We start from the raw sequence: 17,879 nt of genomic DNA on the forward strand, positions 1-17,879 counted from the left end.
ATGTACAAAATGGAAAAGAAACTGCGTTGCAAAAACAACTTATAATTGCAAGTAACATTAATCACTGAAAATACGATAATTTGTGCTGTGATTGTTACTTGGATGGTATTGAAATTACAGAGGATCTTTGCAGTTATTATAAATCACTGTCACCAGGTCACCAGGGTGTGTGGGCTGCTAAGTCAGCAGGTAATATCATCCCATTGATATGAGGCTTATATTCTCTACAGAGAGTCAGAAATAGAAACTTCTCATCTGTGCACTGTTGGCTGCACTGCACCCTCTCAGACACACCAGAGATGGTTCTAAAAGTCTTCAAAAAAAAAGAAGACATTTTTTAAACAGCAGGTTCCAAAGCCATACCCAAGAGATGTGCGCTACTAAAGCTGGCGTGGTCTGGTTCAGCACATTAGTGGAGAGGCTCAGACTCTTAACATGGTATAAAAACAGAAAACACTTCATAACATCTACATTATTTACTTAAAGCTGTCCCTCGACCGTTGTGCATTATGCATTGTTACATCAGTAATGCACCTACTCGAATCTGTCACAAAAAAGAAATACTGTCGCTTTTACAATTGTCATTGGCGGTACACAGGGTCCTCTGCTGCAGTGAGGAAGGAACACGAGTGTGATCCCTCAGCTCTGATGCCACACACACACACACACTCAAGGTGGGTGTGGAAAGAAGGCCACTTTAAAGATAATCGATGAACACTTGACCTTGTAGTTGTTTTTATTTTTAGACAAACACACACACACACGCACACACGCACACACACACGCACACACACGCACACGCACACAGGCACACAGGTGCATAGGTACACAGCAAACACATTCAAGAAGAGAGGGGCTGTTGCTGTTGTCAGTTAGCATTTAACTTGACCTCTCAGTGGTTTCAGTTGAACTGTTGCTTATAGGGTAACACACACAGGTTAACTCACAGCTATGTGCTAAGATTGGCGCTATTCCTCAACACAAGCCTGCGTTCAGCTGAACTGCAGCTAAATATGAATTCAACACGGGTGTTTCAGGGGCACGCTCTGTTAGTATGATACTCGCATGTGCAGCAAATTCAATTTTACTGTATGATTCCCCCATTTCCCCTTACTTTTCCAATATATTATTTTTCATTATGTTTTAAAGCAATTGCTAAGCAGAGTCTTAGCCAGTCAGAAAGCACTGTTGCATGGAACAACATATATTGACAGTATATGTAGGCTTGTCATGTTTAATACTTGTGTATATCAATTATTAATAACCTATATCCCCTTTTTCCTCCTCTACAGAATTGTACTCAAACTGAGTTCCAATGCCATAGCACACTCAGACATAAAAATGTTTTATTCTCACACTATAATTCGAGGGAATTATTTCAGTCTAGTCTGGGGCAGTGACCTGCATAAAACGGCAAGAGAAATTTCGACCTAAAACTTTTATTGTAACATTAACTTCCTCATTTGTCTGCATTGGTTTTTTATGGCTCACCTGCCAACTTTGCATACAGTACGTATATCATATGGTCTACTAAAATTCAGATAGTTCTCATGGTAAGTACGGGTGCTGCAGCGCCCACATCTCCAGGTGCATCGCCCCCGGCCCCAGGTGGCTGAGGTAGCCTATAATTGTATTGTTGCAAGATATCTCTTTTCTGTCTCATTACACTGCACATGCTTCCGTCTCCCTCACCTGATATGTTTTTGCATGAGATATTGCATCATGTAATACATGTTTGCCAGATAATCAAAGAACACATACAGAAACACATGCGTAAGTACAGTATCTGCACTCATAATCCCACATATCCATACAATCTTAGCGTTGTAACATGCATTTTAACTCAAACAACTAGTATTTTTAACTAGTCCAAAATGGCAAAGAAAAGGGAACCATTCACGGAAGAAAAGAGGATGTCTGTACCTGATCTCATTTGGAGTCTCCTCCTCCTCGTACTTCTTTTTCTCTTTCTTGCGGAAGACGAGCCAGATGATTAATATGACAATGAGGACACCGAGGGATATTCCCACCACGGCACCCGCTACCTTACCTACATCCTTCACATCTGTGAACGAAGAAGAGGAAGTGATGAGTGACGAGAGATAGAGTCACTTACTGTCACATATTATTCATCGTTCGCAAACACTCATGGTCCATGCTCATTCGCTAGAAATATCTAAACAGTCCCTGCATTTGTGCCACAGTGCCCCAAAATTCAATTTACCACCAGGACCATCAAACTGTTTCTGCCGAGCTACGATATGTGTCATTTCCTCCACACCTGACGCCAACCGTCCTGGGCCTCTCAGGAAATGTGTTAGTGTGACAGTGAAACATAACTGTTGGGAGTATAGGTGGTGACCAGTCGCCACCAGTTTAAGTTTAGCGCAGTCCCTATAGTGTTAGAGCACTGGAGGGGAGAATGGGGAGGGGGAAGACTGTGAGGATGGAAAGGCAGACAGGGGAATAAATGTATTTCCAGCTGCAGATTTGAAACAATAACCATCAATCAGTGTGGCAGTTTGGTGAGAGGCGAACGCCACCAGATCGACTCTCCCTTCCCTCCCAAAACTCACGTTGCATCGTGACCTCAACGGTGCAGTTTTCCTCGCCCACGTCATTGCTCGCCGTGCACCTGTAGACTCCTGTGCTGTCCATGGTGAGATTCCTCAGAGTCACAAGCTCTGGGTTCTTGAGATCTGGGGAATCCAAAATTAAAAAAAAACATTTGTGTCTGCCGTATATTGTTGAGCATTCCTGCATGTTTATCCACATTGTCGGTTACATTTGCAGGACTTGAGAGACAGCTGAAATGTATTTTATGGTTGAAGAAAGAGAGATAAGGGAGAAGCGTGAGGGAGAGAGACAGAGAGACAGAGAGACAGAGAGAGGGAGAGACAGACGCTGATGGAGTGTTTATTTAAGAACGAGGCCCATCGCACTGAGGAGAACTTGAGGAGAGTAGCAGGAGTGTGTCTGAGAGAGCGATGGAGCCCAACAGCCCCATGGGATATTTAGTCATCCCCACCAATGACAACCATGTGATATTACTTTTCACCAGACCCATAAATAATGGCTGCTGACGCTGTGTGTTATCGTCCAATGAAAACTAATTAGACTGAACAGGTGTTGTTTGGTGGAGGTCATTAATTTGAGGCTTTTTGTCTGGGCACGTGCTGTCACAGATGCCAATTGTACACTGGAGGGAAAACTGAGGCAGAGAGAGGTCGGCACCCCGGGGATGTTGATGCCGGTTTAGAGAATACACAGCAGGGAGAGTTGGCCTACCATTAGCTTTTTCTGCTATAAACTGTCTCTGTTGCTATTTAGAGGCGGATATGTCTGGTTATGATCCAAGAAGAATGCCAGAATCCACACCATGTGAATAAAGTGTGCCTCAGGGCTACTAGCGAGCCAACGTTTGTTTGTTTTTGGTACAGAATGTAGTGGGAGCTGCCAGAGCAGTTCTGCGTATTACATTTGATTTTCTCCACTTTACACACAATCCAAAAAAAACACTCAGTTCCCAGTGACTTCACGCATGCAGGTATAATTCACTTGGGCCAAGCTGACATTTCAATGTCACGGACATCTTCATCAGATTTCGGTATCAGCTGGGATCCTTGTGTTTATACAACTCATCCCAACAGAGTACAACTAGAAATCACAGGGCTGTGTTCTGTTTGATTTCCTGGGGAAAAAAACCAAAAACGTTGTATGCATAATGTGGTCTTTAGCTGATGGAGGAACTGGCACTGGTCTTAAGATAAGAAAGGCATGCAGAATCAGTGGTCTAATTGGGACAATCTGAGCCCATCTAAGTGCCCTTTAGTAAAGAATTGTAACTGCTAATGATCTAGTGAACGAGTTCAGAGAGCCACCAGGAGAATGTCGTTGCAGTGGGCAGACATGGGTGTCAGTGTTCGCAAATGTATGAACATGAAGTTGGGAGGAGACGAAGGAAAGGCAGCGTGCTCAGCAAAAGACTTCCTTGGATGAATGCAGGCTATAAAAATCACTAATATGAACATGAATCTTGGAAGCATTTCTCTGCAGAGGGCTTGAATGATGAATCAGCACATCAGCGTAGTGCCAATTATTTTCCTTACCTATCAGTGCCAGGTTTGGCAACTTGCCCAGACTCTTGCCTTTGTCCAGTACTCGCTCCCACTTGTAGTTGATGGGGTCAGAACCATCGCTGGACTTGCAGCTCAGCTTGACGTCACTGCCCTCCAGGAGTTTTCCATCCATCCAGCACCTCGGCTTGGAAGGTTTGACTGTGAGAACGCATGGGCATCAGAAACAGTTTAATACAAATGTGCTTTGTCACATTGGGACATATATACTTTTGAGTTTTGCATGACATTTGAATCATTTAGATGCTTTACACCTATAGTGATGTAACGGAGCAAAGTGACCGAACAAGCAAAAAAGTAAATGTTTGAAATGTCTTACATATACTGTATCAGTACTATGTGGAGTTTGAAATAAAACAAATAATAAAAAAATATGGCAAATAAATTCATCTAAATTTACATACTAATAATCTAATTTGTGGATATGTAATCATTTAATTAGCCAGAGCTAAAAAAAAAAAAATACTAAGATTAATTTGTAGCAGCATCAAAACAGGCATTGTAGTTGTTGACAATGAATGAGACTGGCCTGTGTGACTTTATGGGAATACAGACACCTCTCCTAATTTGGAACTGTTATTGCTATCATAAAATAAAGCTTACAAGTTCAAACAAATATTCTTTGAGTTTACAAGATACATCTTCCATTCATTGTCAGTGTTTAGGCTTGTGGCGCTATTACTCTCTAAGTGTCTATGAAGTGTAGGTTATGATGGATTATCTATTTATTCCACAATGTAAAGCCACATATTAAAACAACACATAAAATGAAGTGACCTAATAAAAACTAAAGTGACTGTTTTACGTTGCACAAAGTTGAAATGTTTAACATACATTGTAAACTTTATTAGAATATGTCTTTCTCCAATTCTAATAAGGGGTTAATCTAGCATCGCAGTCGTTTCTCCGTGCTGGTGACACATGCAGAAAAACAACAGTTCCATAAGGGAATGAATCAATGTGACCCCAAAGCTGGGTGTGGACGCCTGCGGTATTATGTTCTCCACAGGTCAAAAGGTTTTGGTCACGGTCCAGTAGCTGGAGGCACAGTACAGTATAGCTGGTGCCTGCTAAACCCTGTGCAGCTGCTCTGTTTAGATACACGCTCAGAGGCACTGCACCGCCATAAAAGCGGGAAAACAGCACACGGTTTTCTCCCTCCCAAGTGATGTATTTTTAGATCAGTGGTGAGCTATTTTTAAACAGCTATTTTGTGTTTTTGTCATGCTGTCATATTAGAGATGTCGACTTTTGTGTATTTACCGTTGCAGCATAAGTAATGCTGAAATGTAGAGAGTTGGAAGTAAACGGCACACACAGCCTGATAGCTTATGTGCCTTTGTCCGTCCAACCCTCTTTTCCTCCATCCTGTCCTCATCCGTGTGTGTATGTCACAGCTTTGTCAGGGTCAGTTAGGCCTAACTACAGCACGAAGCAGCCACAGACACACACACACACAAAATACAACACACTCAAACACACTAAGTCAAAACTTCTGCACATGCAACCGGCCCCACTTCTGTAACAAGAACGGTGCACGCATCCAAGCGTTACCGCGCAAGCTCGCACGCGGACACAAACACAGCCACCGGAGGCACGCATAAACCCCGGCGTGCACGCAAATACACTCACACGCCGTCTCATGCCAAGCCGGCTACCAGCTTGGTTTGCCAAGCTATTATCTTAGAGCGGGGAGCGGGAGAAAAAATGCAAATGTTCGTCCCTCTCAGAATCGAAAGTGTCACCCCGAAGCTGAGGGCAATTTGTAAAAATCGAGGCACTAACTCACTGAAATGTCTTTATGGAAGAGAGAGGAGAGTGAGTGCGAGAGGATTAACAGACTGTTCCATTAGAAAACCAATAACCGCGGGTTGAACTAATCTCCCATGATGTTTTAATAAATCGCCTGCTTTTCTGACATTGAGAACGCTCTTGCTCCTCCCGCTGGACTTTGTGGTGGGCTTTTGTGGTGCAGCCGCTCCCCTTTTGCTGTCTGTCCTTCAGAGTTGTTTTTTTGAGATACTCAGGGAGAGACACATATTGCCACTGAGCTATAGTTGTAAAGCTAAGCCATTTAGATCCATCTCTACATTGGGCAAATGAGGAAAACAAAAAGCAAAAGAAGAGGATACAATGTAGGGACCAAAACAGGCTTTTCTATAGTTGCAAGAGCTAAGACATGACTTGTACAAATACTTTTCCCAAGTTGCTTATCAGTGGTTACATTGATGACAGATGAATTTTTTCAATGTTCTTTTCGACTACTAAATTTCATTTCGCAAAGTACCTCAAACTTAGAGCAGGGTCTGTTTTCTCATCGATCACATAGAGGACATGTATTAGCCTGTGCCATATAGGCACATAAAGCATTTATCTGGATGCCTGTCCATGTAACTCAGACCCTAACATAATCAATCATGCTCTTCCAGACCCAGTCGCATGTCTCTGGTCTCACCTCATCAACAAACCAATCCAAACGAACCCAAACAGCATGAGCGAAATCAAATCACACTGTCTGAATCAAATTGAATCATTAGGACAGTCAGCATGTCGGAGGAAATGTGCCAGGCTAATGATCCAATGACTAGGTCTTCTGTGTGTGTGTGTGTGTGTGTTCGTGTGTATATTTATGTGTGTGCATGTATAAATGGGTTTGAGTCTCTTCATGACCTGAGTGTGTGTCTATTACAATGTGTCTGACAACACTCACCCAGCACAATGAGGTTGACCTGGCTCCAGTGGTACTTTCCCCCGGTCTTGACTTTACAATAGTATTCCCCAGAGTCGGTCAGCAGCAGGTCACTGATCAGCAGGGAGGCGTCTCCACCCAGGTACTCCCCAGCGAAGGACAGCCGGCTGGCCTCGCTGCTCGTCGCCTCGTTGGTGTACACCTGGCCCCCAAAGAATGTAATGATCTATGTACATCGGAGAGAAGAAAATCAGAGAAACATTTTATCATTGTTCTGTGGTCACTGATTATTCTGATTAAATACAAAACTCTCTTGTGTGACAAGCTCCCAATGCCTTCTTCTGCGTTAGTGACGGTAAACCAGCAGTTCGCTTTTGGTGATGTCAGTATTCATCTAATTAATGCAACCAATCCCCTAAATAAGGCTTTCATATTACTTAACAACATGGTGGGATAATTTACTGTAATGTCTATGTCCCAACAGTAATACCCTTGGTATATTTGACTGGTAGCCTGCCATCAACATTTACGATTACTCTAATTATGGTGCACGTACAGCTCAGAAGTATCCACCTAGTCCCTCACTGGGTGAACAGTGTTGAGAAAATACCAGCACTCACGGGTAACATTGCTAACAATCACTTTTTAATTAACACTTGGGAAATAATATTTTACAAATGAACGCGTTCGCTGGAAGGCCAGTATCCTGCCAGTGTTCATTTAGCTGATTATCTGTGAGCGCTGTTATCTCCTTATGCGCTTTCTACGAGTCGGAGCTGTCAAATTGACCAAATAAAAATCTATTCTGGTACTGAGATAAAAGATTAGAGTACCCACAGTGGCACTGATGTGATGTTAGGGCTCTGCTAAGCAAATGTCTCACAACCCCCCAAAAAACAATACATGCTAGGATACTATATATCCAAAGTACATAGAACTTATATACAAGGTACATGTATTTTTTTTAACATGGGAAATAAAAATTAAAATTACCTACTGAACAGATTTCAATGAAAATAGACAAAAATAGGCCATGTGTCAAGTTAGAGGTATTAGTTTCATTTGTTTAGTTACTTTTCCTTCAAATTATTTCAGTCCGCCGCAAATAAAAGTTATTCTTTTGTTTTTATGATGTGATACTGTTATCTTACAATTGGTTGGCAAAGTTCTGCAGCGTGGCATAAACCGCCATTAATCATTAAAGCGTATAGTGATTGCTGCATCAAAATATTTGCATACATTAGCATGTTGGCTTGCTGGCCCGTGTCATGACCCGGGGTGCCTCTGGATCACTCCATTTAATGTTCACAGTGAACAGCTATTGAGTATCGCAGTCAGTATTGTATTTAAGTCAGGACTGTTTGTTTGTCTGTGTGTGTGTGTGTGTGTGCACCTCACACATACAGGGTACATACAAACATACGTACAGTATGTGTGTTTGTGTGTATTTAGAATCAGATGCATAATCTGTATCGGTAAGTCTTTATGCAATAAATTATTTTTTTTCTGTATGATTTGCTTATCAGAGAACTTTTGCATTTATCTAAATCACAAATCAGATAAAATACAAAACACAAAAGGAACAACGATCAGATGAGGTGCATCTTCATCAGAACTTTGAAACAAACTAAAAGTAGGCTGGAACAGACAAAGTTGTTGGTGTTGCAGTTTGTGATTTTTCTTTTTTTTCTTTTTACATGTATTTTTAGCACACGGTTCATTGATGTTTGCAAAGACTTGGTCTTCAAAGAAAAAATCCGATGATTTGAAACTTCATTGCAGACATCTAACATCTGTAAACCTGAACTGGAAAGCTTTCATTTTCTCATCTCTGCCTATTTACGTCTTTGTATGGCTTATTTCAATATACTCTCCTGGTTTCTCTTTCCCTCTCTCTCTCTCTCTCTCTCTCTCTCTCTCTCTCTCTCTTTGCCTCTCTTTCTCTCCATCCACATCCACAAACACAAACAAACACAGCTGTCACAGTGGCCTATTACTCAGGGCAAGTGAGAGCCTGCAGATGGGGACTGCTAAATGCCGGTGCCACAGTGCATCAGGGCCTAAGAAACAAGGGTACCTGCTGTGATCACAGGTGACGACTGGCCATTTACACACACACAGACACATGCACAGACCTACACACACAAGGTAGCTTTCTGAGCAAATGTAGAGTAGAAACACACTATGAATGCAAACAGACATACATTACTGTGCCACAGCTACAGGCACAGAGCGACATGGCCCTGGCACCTACACAAAGTGGGACATATTTTAAAAACAGCACCTGCCTATGGGCACACTTCAGCTGCCTTCATGAACTCATTTATTACTCAGTAATAACCTCACTACAAGTGGATATGTGTATTCATGCTCCTGGTTATGTCTGAGTGTCCTCTGAACACTTACTTATGACAGCATGAGAGAGATAGTGAAAGTGCCGGCGAGTATGAGGAATTTAAGAAGAATTTAGAAAATGGCCACAGGCTGTTGGCATAGTTTGCAATTAAAATGAGGTGGTTTGTTTATTCGATGAAAGTTGAAAATATTGTATGCAGGCATGGAGCGTTTACCTACCCTACTTTTTCTTTTAACAAATAGGAGTCATTAGATGAACTATACTGAGAATAACAGAACCTCCTCTCTGCCTGGACTGTGTGCTTTTGGCAAAAATATCAGTTCTGCATTCATGAATCTTATTTCTATATCATACATGATACTTTGTTAAAACAGATGATAGCTATTCAGCTCATTTCTGATAAAGGAGGAATTGTTGAGGAATATTGGGGCCAGATTTCACACAAACCAATAGTTTTTTGTTAACATTCAAACATTCAAGGCACTTTCATTATGTGTTTCATTAGCCTCATAAATGATATATATATATTTATTGAATGGTAGAAAAGATACAGAAGGAAATACAGAAAAATACATATTCTGCATTATGGGCCACAATTGTCCTGGTAATGAATGCCAATATAGTAGACCTATGTTCAAAATTGTGTACTGTACGGGCAGCAATTTTTGCATTTTGTTGCATTGAAAATTAACAGCATACAGTAAACCCTAGTATTACAGTGCTGCTAGTGTTTTCCAAAAAACAGGATGATAATTTGTGAAACGTGGAGAATTTCCGCTTTAAGCAGCTTACTTTCATTCTTTTATTTATTTTGGAAAATTACATTTTTCCAGGTCTGTGCCACTGCTAGTAAGTTCTAATAAGATGTAAGATGAACTTCGATGAGACGTCTCTCGCCCCTCCGTGTCCTTAACACATGTAACCTGTACATTTGGTATGTTGACAAGATGCTCTTTCCTTCTCAACACGACCCTCCAGCAGAACAAAAGAATGATTTATTCATTCAGCTACAGGCGCAGTCTCTTTCCTAATCAAATTTTCAGACGTTTGATTTTAATTAATGGCGCCTTCAATGTTATCGTCCCGTTAAATATTCATCGCAATGTGGCAGCCCCCCTCTGAATCATCAAAGCATAAGAATTGTTTTCCCCTTTCTTTCATTCCTAGCCCCTCGGTTTCCCGCTCCACACACTCTTCTTCTTTTCTTTCTCATATTTCCCTGCGCTAACCAACACATCAGCCCACGAACGAACGACTTCGAAAGAGAAAGGAAATCTCTTTCTTCCGTCAGGAAGATGGTGAGATTTTACGCTCTGTCTATCATCAGATACTATACGCTCAATTTGGGTGAAGAAAGGCAATGATTCAAAACCACTGAAACTATAACAAAAACGTCTCAAGAGGCTGTGAGACACAAAAGCAAGTTACGGCTCTTTAAAGACTTTCAGCAAGGTGAAGATTTATTTAGGACAGAATAGTTGCACTGTCATAGTCTTGAATCAGCTGCCATCTATGTTTTGAGTTTTTTTCTAGCTTTCAGGCGGACACACAGCAAAGGAAAACCAACGAAATGCCACTGTAAGTAGTGTATTGTAATAACATAAATCATGTATTAGGAAATGAAGTTTTCTTTTTTTACTTAAGCAAACAATGTAAAAGACAGAGAGCATACAAACAGATGCTTAATATGCCCAGAGGTAATTCAAACTCATGATGCGAAGCCTTGAAAATCAATGGGTAAAAACAAGTGGGCCTATAATAACTTGAAAAGAAAACAGGAGCACTTCAGAGTGACAGATATGCAGCGCAGACTGTCTTTCTTTCACGAGCTGACGTTTTCGGGAAACAACAAAATGCCCTCGGTGGAGCTCAAGGGAGTGTGTGAGCCGTCTCACGTCAGTTGTGTGTTGGTGAGGCAGGGTACAGAAAACTCTCCAGAGAACCCGGAGTCGCCACTGAAGCTGTTTTAGTGAGAAATACTGCAGTAACGCCGCTCCGTCTGTTAGCTAACTTTAGCTTGAGTTAGCGGTTTCTGGCTAGCTTACGACATTCCAGTTCTTTAGGTCGCCACCGAGCTAACAGCCACACATCAGATGGAAAGAGATGCAAACATAATTTAGGACTGTTTCTGTGTTTCTTAAATGTGACCACAAAGGAACGTCACATTTAAAAAAAAGAAAAGAAAAACAAAGCTCATCGAAAATTGTGTCCAAGTTGTTTACATCTTTGTGTCTTTAATGCTGTAGAAAAAGGGTCCAAGGTTAGAACTACAAAATGAGTTGGGGAACATTCTGGGCATGATTGTTCCTCTGTGAAAGGTACTAAAACTTGAAGTGCCACAGTAACTTTGGGCATTGAGTTAATGTGCAGCTATTATGGCTCCTTTTGTAAATCCATCAGCATGACTCGAAAGGAGGAAAGATAGAAGGTAAAAAAAATGGATGTATGAAAGTAGAGAAAGGCGGAGGAAAATAATAAGGAGGAGAAGATATACAGTATGTCAGCTAGAAAAAATACAGCAGTAGTAGAGGTCTGCGTTTTAGCGCAAATGTTTTAGTGTTTATGTTCGGCCTGTAAAACACTTTTTACCCCTGAAGAGGACACAGTTCAGGCTGCTCCTTTTGGCAATGAACAGTTAAATAAGCATTATCTTTTTTGTAAGTTTTACTTTGCAGTACTTCCAAGGGACTCATTTCAATGAATGTCTTAAAATCTCACAAAAACAGGAAGAAAAGGGACTCTTAACTCACCACTTTCTGTTTGGAGTTTGGTTTCTGCAGTAGCCACTCGATGTCGAGGGAGCTGGATGATGGGAACTGGTGGTGGCACGGTAAGGTGGCATTGTCCCCAACGACCTTCTTCATCTCAGTCTGGGCACCCACTGACAGCAGGCTGAATAGAACTGAGGAGGAGAGAGGTAGGGAGGGGGATGCAGAGAGATGTCAGATGGGGACACATGCTCGATCCAAACTTAAGACAAGAGGCAGATGCTGCAGATAGGAAGCAAAACCATGCCGATAGAGGAAATTGAGACGGAAGGCGCAGCAAGAGATATGACCCAGAATCCCAATCACTATCTGACAGATGCTGAGATACGTCACAACCGGATGCTGAAGAGAGATGATTCTTTTTTACAGGAAATTGAGTTTGGCATAGGAGGTCAGACAGAAGTATTATGATGATTTTTTGTTAAACCCTTTTGACAAGGGCAGTCAAAGAACACTTTTCTCTTCGCAGCAACAGCTCTGAGCAATTGTGGCCTGGGAAGAGAAGGTACACAGCTAAAACTGATGGGATATAGTTATTGAGTCCCTCTGTCTTACTAACATTTTCCAACCTAGTCCTGCTTACTTTCCTATTATCAAAATGGAATTGAGATCGGACACTGTCCACAAACGGAACATGCAATCAGTAAGTAGCAGTAACAGCAGTAACACACGTACCAACAATTCCCAATTTTACTCAGTGAAGATCTTGTGGTTGCAATAAAAAGTTGCAATAATTATGATTGTGTGCACAAGCGAGTGACTCGGGCACCGGCCAGACTGTCAGGGCCTGTGTCTCAGTGGGGGAGCAGCGAGGCTAATTTATTGGAGGATGCAGGACAGGCCTGCGGGCTTGAGTGGAATTAGCCAGAGGCGTCAGGGATGGTTTGCAGGAAGCTGAAGCTATGGATGGTGCTGTTGTGTGTTTTTGTGTGCGTCCAGAGGGGGTCGGGCACTGCTGAGATATTCGACTCATTCCACCTGGTAGAAAGACTTTACGATACTGCAGAGCGCCACTGAGCTTACACACTCAAATGTGACGGATATTTTTGGCTCAACATCATTTAACTTAACTACCGGTCTTTAATTTGATTGCCGAACGAGTCAATAGCTCCTGGGGATTCTGAGCGTGTAAATATAGTTACATCTCCTTTTCATTATCATGCTGCTTAATAGCACGGAGGTTCAATATTTCCCCCTGTTTGCACAGACTAAATAAACATCATGGCGTGGAACACGTATTTAAAGAAAAAAAAAAAAACGGTACTGTAAATTAACAGGTGTTGTGTTTGCGGTGGAGTGATTCAACCCAGAGCCACTCTTTTAAAGAATCCCTTTGTGCTCACCAGACACAGCCACATGCTGTCAAATGTTCCACAGGAGGCCAAATGTGGCCTGCGAATGCATCAGCATTCACTGGGCGCCTGTCCACTTGTTCACTGGTCCACCCTCACAGGAGCCAACACCCTGTCCCATAAGTGATCTCTGGGCCAATGAAAATGTCAGCTCTGTGCTGTGAAACCAATGAGTCAGTGCTGACGCAGGACACAGAGGAGTAGCCTCACACAAACCACTTCTTCCGAGGGAGCTTCAGTCATACGGATGACAATCATGTGGATTTCAGCAGTTATTCAAGTTTTGTTTAAGCTCTGTTTTCACTTTGTTGAGGCTTCCGCTATAAGCCCGAGCTCCCCACTGTCAATCAAGTTTAAGGTTTCCAATTGCATTCGCTAGTTGGACAGAGAAAGGCCATTTCATGGTTGAGTGTTTGTGTGTCCATTTGTCAGCCAAAGAGTGACAATACACATTGCCGAGGTCCTTGTGCTCTGTTGGACCACCTGTTCAGTTCAGGTCATTAGTCAGCAGAAAAATAAGTGCCACCCCTTCGAACAGCGGAACTCCAGGACCCTGAAGGTATCCCCGTTTATGACTTTTTAATGCAGCATTTGCAGGGTCATTCATCTTGTGGGCTCCCCACCGATATCAGTTTCGATGTCAGAAAAGAGAGAGTTTTGCAGTGAAAAGATGATTCAAGAGTGTGTCAAGAGTGTGTCCTATTGTGTGTGTGTGTGTGTGTGTGTGTGTGTGTGTGTGTGTGTGTGCAGTTGGTTGGACTTAATGGTGCAAGTTAATGCTTGATAGTGGTATTGGGGTCTGCTGGGAGACCTGTGCCCACTGTCTCCCCTCAGCTCCTCAGGCTAACCTCTATAATCAGGGCTCCCACAACCATCAGCAGCCCCCGGCTGAACCCAGCACTGTGTAGCAGGCCTGATAAGAGCTCCCTGGCTCTTCTCTCACCTTCCACCTTCTACTTAACTTCTCACCGCTTCAACTGTATAGGCTCTGTAAATGGAAGAGTTTACCTGAAGGATAGATAGGGGCCAGGGTGACCGCTGAAAGCGGGGCATTGCAATCTTTTTTTCCGCACAAAGTATGAGACTTTCCACAACCTCACTTTAGATTGACCTTCAAACAATGACTGGGGCCAGCTCACACACTTTGGAATTGCTGGTGTCGTAAATGTGCTTCATTGCCATAACACTGACGATTTGATTACCATAAATTGTACGTATCGTATTTCACAGTATGTATTTCACGGAAAATAAATAAACAGCAAATGTGCTGTACCTATGACGGAAAGAAAATTGTCTTTTGCCATAAAGAGTTGGCAAACAAATCCAAATTGGTATTGGTTGGTATACAGCCGCTGCTCCCCACATTCCCACGTATTAATGGTCTTGTTGAGGGGCTTTTGTGCTGTGGAATGGATGACACAGTGGTCCTAAAATAGGCTCGCCTTGGTGTGCGTTTGCATTTGGATTGGCCTCATTTACCATTTGCACAGCTGGGACGGTTGGACTGCAAGACCCCATCATTTGTGTCAACATTAACTATGAGACAAAACAGAATTCATTGCTGTGGCAGCTATGCACACACAGAAGGAAAAATTGTTTGGTCAGTCAAGTTTGGTTTGATGACCTTGGTTTTCAATTTGCAGCGAGGTGACCTAGAAAGAATAAAACCTGTGAGACATATTAAACCGAGATAAACCTCCCGGTCAGGGTGCTGTTCATGCATTCACGTGTCTTTATGAGATTCCATAAGGACATGGGAAAGGCCGTCTAAATAAATGGCCATCTTGAGGGAGAGATAAATATGGAGAGGACTTGTGATATGATAGCTTGCACGTTATTCCAGGCCATGCCCTCCATCCCTCTTTCTCTGTCATTGTGTCGGCTTTTCTCAGCTCTGTTTGGCTCAACTTCATGCTTTCAGTTCTGGCGAGGTTCAATCTTTATCCGAAGAAAGAAAGGACAGAAGCATATCATAATTAACAAAAGCAAGCGGAGGCTAACAACAGAGGTTTGGAGAGAGAGAGAGAGAGAGAGAGAGAGAGGGAGAGAGAGAGACATATAACAGAGAGAAATACAGACACATTTGACAAAGGGAGAGAGTGAGAGGCTCTGGTGAAATATGGAGGAACCCATTTCTATGAAAAAGCCCTAGGGGGAGTTGTGCTCCAGTAAATCCGCCTTACAGAGCCCTGCAATCTTGTTATAGTGTGGCCAGTGAGACGGACAGACAGACAAACAAGGCAGGCCTGGATCTTTCACACTGCCCAAAGTCAAGCCCCATATCCCTTCAGTCAGCACATTGGCCTGGCTGGGGCCTTTGCTATGTCCAAAGCTTGTGACCTCTGGTACTCAAACACAGCAGATCAGAGAAGGGAGAGGGACAGCGAGAGAGAGTGGGGGGGGGGGGGGGGGGATGAAAGGACAGAGAAAAATGGGTTGAGGGAGGGGTGGAGGGATGGTGCAATGCCTTATTTTGAGCACTTACTGTAAGTCAGTGGTGTGGAGGATGGATTAGACCATCACAAAGGTGGTTTTCGACACAGGTTAGCAGATGCACAATAGGGGAAAAAGACTGGAGGTACCGCTGTTTTATTACTCCTGACAATTTCCTATTGTGTGCATTCACGCTACTTTTTCGTGTTCAGAATACATGCGTGTGTGTGCACACCTACATTTTCTGTACGTGCGTGACTGCTGGTGTGTACGTTGTGTGCTTTATGTGAACACATGCTGCATAGCAGAGATGAGAGGGACTATCTTTTGCCGACAGTAAATAGCGCCTCAGCGCACAAACCTTCAAGTCACATTTGAGTAACGTGTACAGCCTCACTGCAGCAGGCGGAGGTAACATTCATCTCCCTGACAATATGTAAAAGGACTGCTTATCTTCTGCCAAATACAGGTTTATCAAGGTCAAGGAACGGGATTTAATGCAGGAGAGAGAGAAAACAGTTTGGGCTATGACCTCCATATACATTCTCTATAACATAGGACTTTATGCATGTAACTAGCAAAATCCTACAAGGCAAATATGAATACAATTCCTCCATTCTTATTGCTGACATGAAGCTAGTTTTTAGCTGAATAGGGGACATGCTGAGAGGAGCATGGGGCTGATGAGACAACAGTGAAATACTCACAGCTCAGCGTGTTGCTTAAAAGGCTGTGTCTGCGCCACACCAATAGCACAGCAATCCCGTGTGACCTGAATTGGCTATGAAATGCCAAACATATATGCCATAAATACCACCAATGAAGAAAAGAGATTCACAGATAGTGCATGTAGGTTACATCTTGCCCTCTCCTCTTTCCCGATATCTTCGGGGATTTCGAGACAGACCCGCTCAAAGAAATCTTCAGATGTCTCAAAAGACAAGAGGCCGCCTCCAGTTGAGTGCCTACAAAAACAACCCCCTCTGTGAGGGAGTCCTTTACTCATACAGCCACAGCTCGCTTTTTAATTACAGCTTCTTAAGGGGTACGTCTCTTTAAATGTACCAAGTTATCATGCCCTATTAAAACACATGTTTTGCATATGGCACACTACACTAGTCTCCTTGTAGTTTCAAGGTCCAACTCATGAATATATTGCTCCCGTGAAAATCAAAGGGGCTGTTTTTTTTCCCCTGACTGGAGGCTGACTCTTTGAAGGGATAAAATCCCATAATCCTCCTCGCCTCACACCCGGCCAGCGACGCTCCCTTCTGCTGACACAGAGCTTTTGTTGGTAACACTTTTACAATAAGGTACATAGAGTCATTACCAAGGAACGAGTAAGGAACAAATAAGAGTGAACTGCTAATTAGCAATAGCTTACAATTTCCGGAATAACTCCTTCTACTTCTCTCATCTCTCGAATGTTATTGTGCCACGCTCATGTGAGAATTGTACAAGAAACGTGTCATTGCATCACCAATATCTAACCGCGGCTTGCCATGTTTTTGTCTCCTCAAGGGGAAAGCAGCATTTCCAACTGACAAGCAGCGACTATTTATTGATGAATGACGCCACCCAGAGCTAGGTAGCTTACTAGTAAACATTATGATGTAAAGTAATTACGAAGTAATGATCCATTTCTTACAAAAACTAATAACGAGGCACCATCTTTTCTTGGCCAGATAAAAAATAGCACAGTGTCACCCTTTTATATCCATTATTTGTAGCACCATGAGGGCCACATGAGGAGTGAGTCATCTGGAGCTTGAAAACATCTACAAGTGAAGGGCTTCCTGTTCATGTTCATCTTTGACGAGGGGTTTGAAAGAAGTCCGGCTGGAGCAGTAATGGATAGCTTGAGGTAGAAAAAGAAGGCATGGAATCATTTCCACATCCCTTGAACTTGGAGGAGGGGGGGGGGGGGCGGATGGTAGAAGAGAGGGAGGACCAGTGGCTATAGGGAAAAGGGAGATGAAATACCACCGAGGTCTGAATAATGTAAGGCCTTGTGGTAAATGTTCACCTTGTACTGCTCTTATTGCCTTCATTAGCATCCCTTTCATGGCCCCGTCACTGCTGTCACGTCGAGCAGTAGGGACGCCGTCCCGCTGACAGATCCCCAAAATAGATCCAAAATTTGTT

At 42.8% G+C, this 17,879-nt stretch overlaps 1 protein-coding gene across 1 annotated transcript in view; it reads right to left on the reverse strand.

Annotated features, from left to right (window-relative positions):
• Positions 1 to 17,879, reverse strand: part of clmpb (CXADR like membrane protein b) — a gene marked incomplete at its 5' end in the record, with an annotated part of 60,246 nt that overhangs the window by 1,149 nt on the left and 41,218 nt on the right. Inside the window, 5 exon segments of the mRNA XM_079166630.1 lie at positions 1,924 to 2,065; positions 2,577 to 2,699; positions 4,110 to 4,277; positions 6,847 to 7,051; positions 11,932 to 12,083. Coding sequence (XP_079022756.1) covers positions 1,924 to 2,065; positions 2,577 to 2,699; positions 4,110 to 4,277; positions 6,847 to 7,051; positions 11,932 to 12,083 — 790 coding nt within the window.

Source organism: Pholis gunnellus (genome assembly GCF_910591455.1).
Source record: "Pholis gunnellus genome assembly, chromosome: 9".
NCBI lineage: Eukaryota > Metazoa > Chordata > Actinopteri > Perciformes > Pholidae > Pholis > Pholis gunnellus.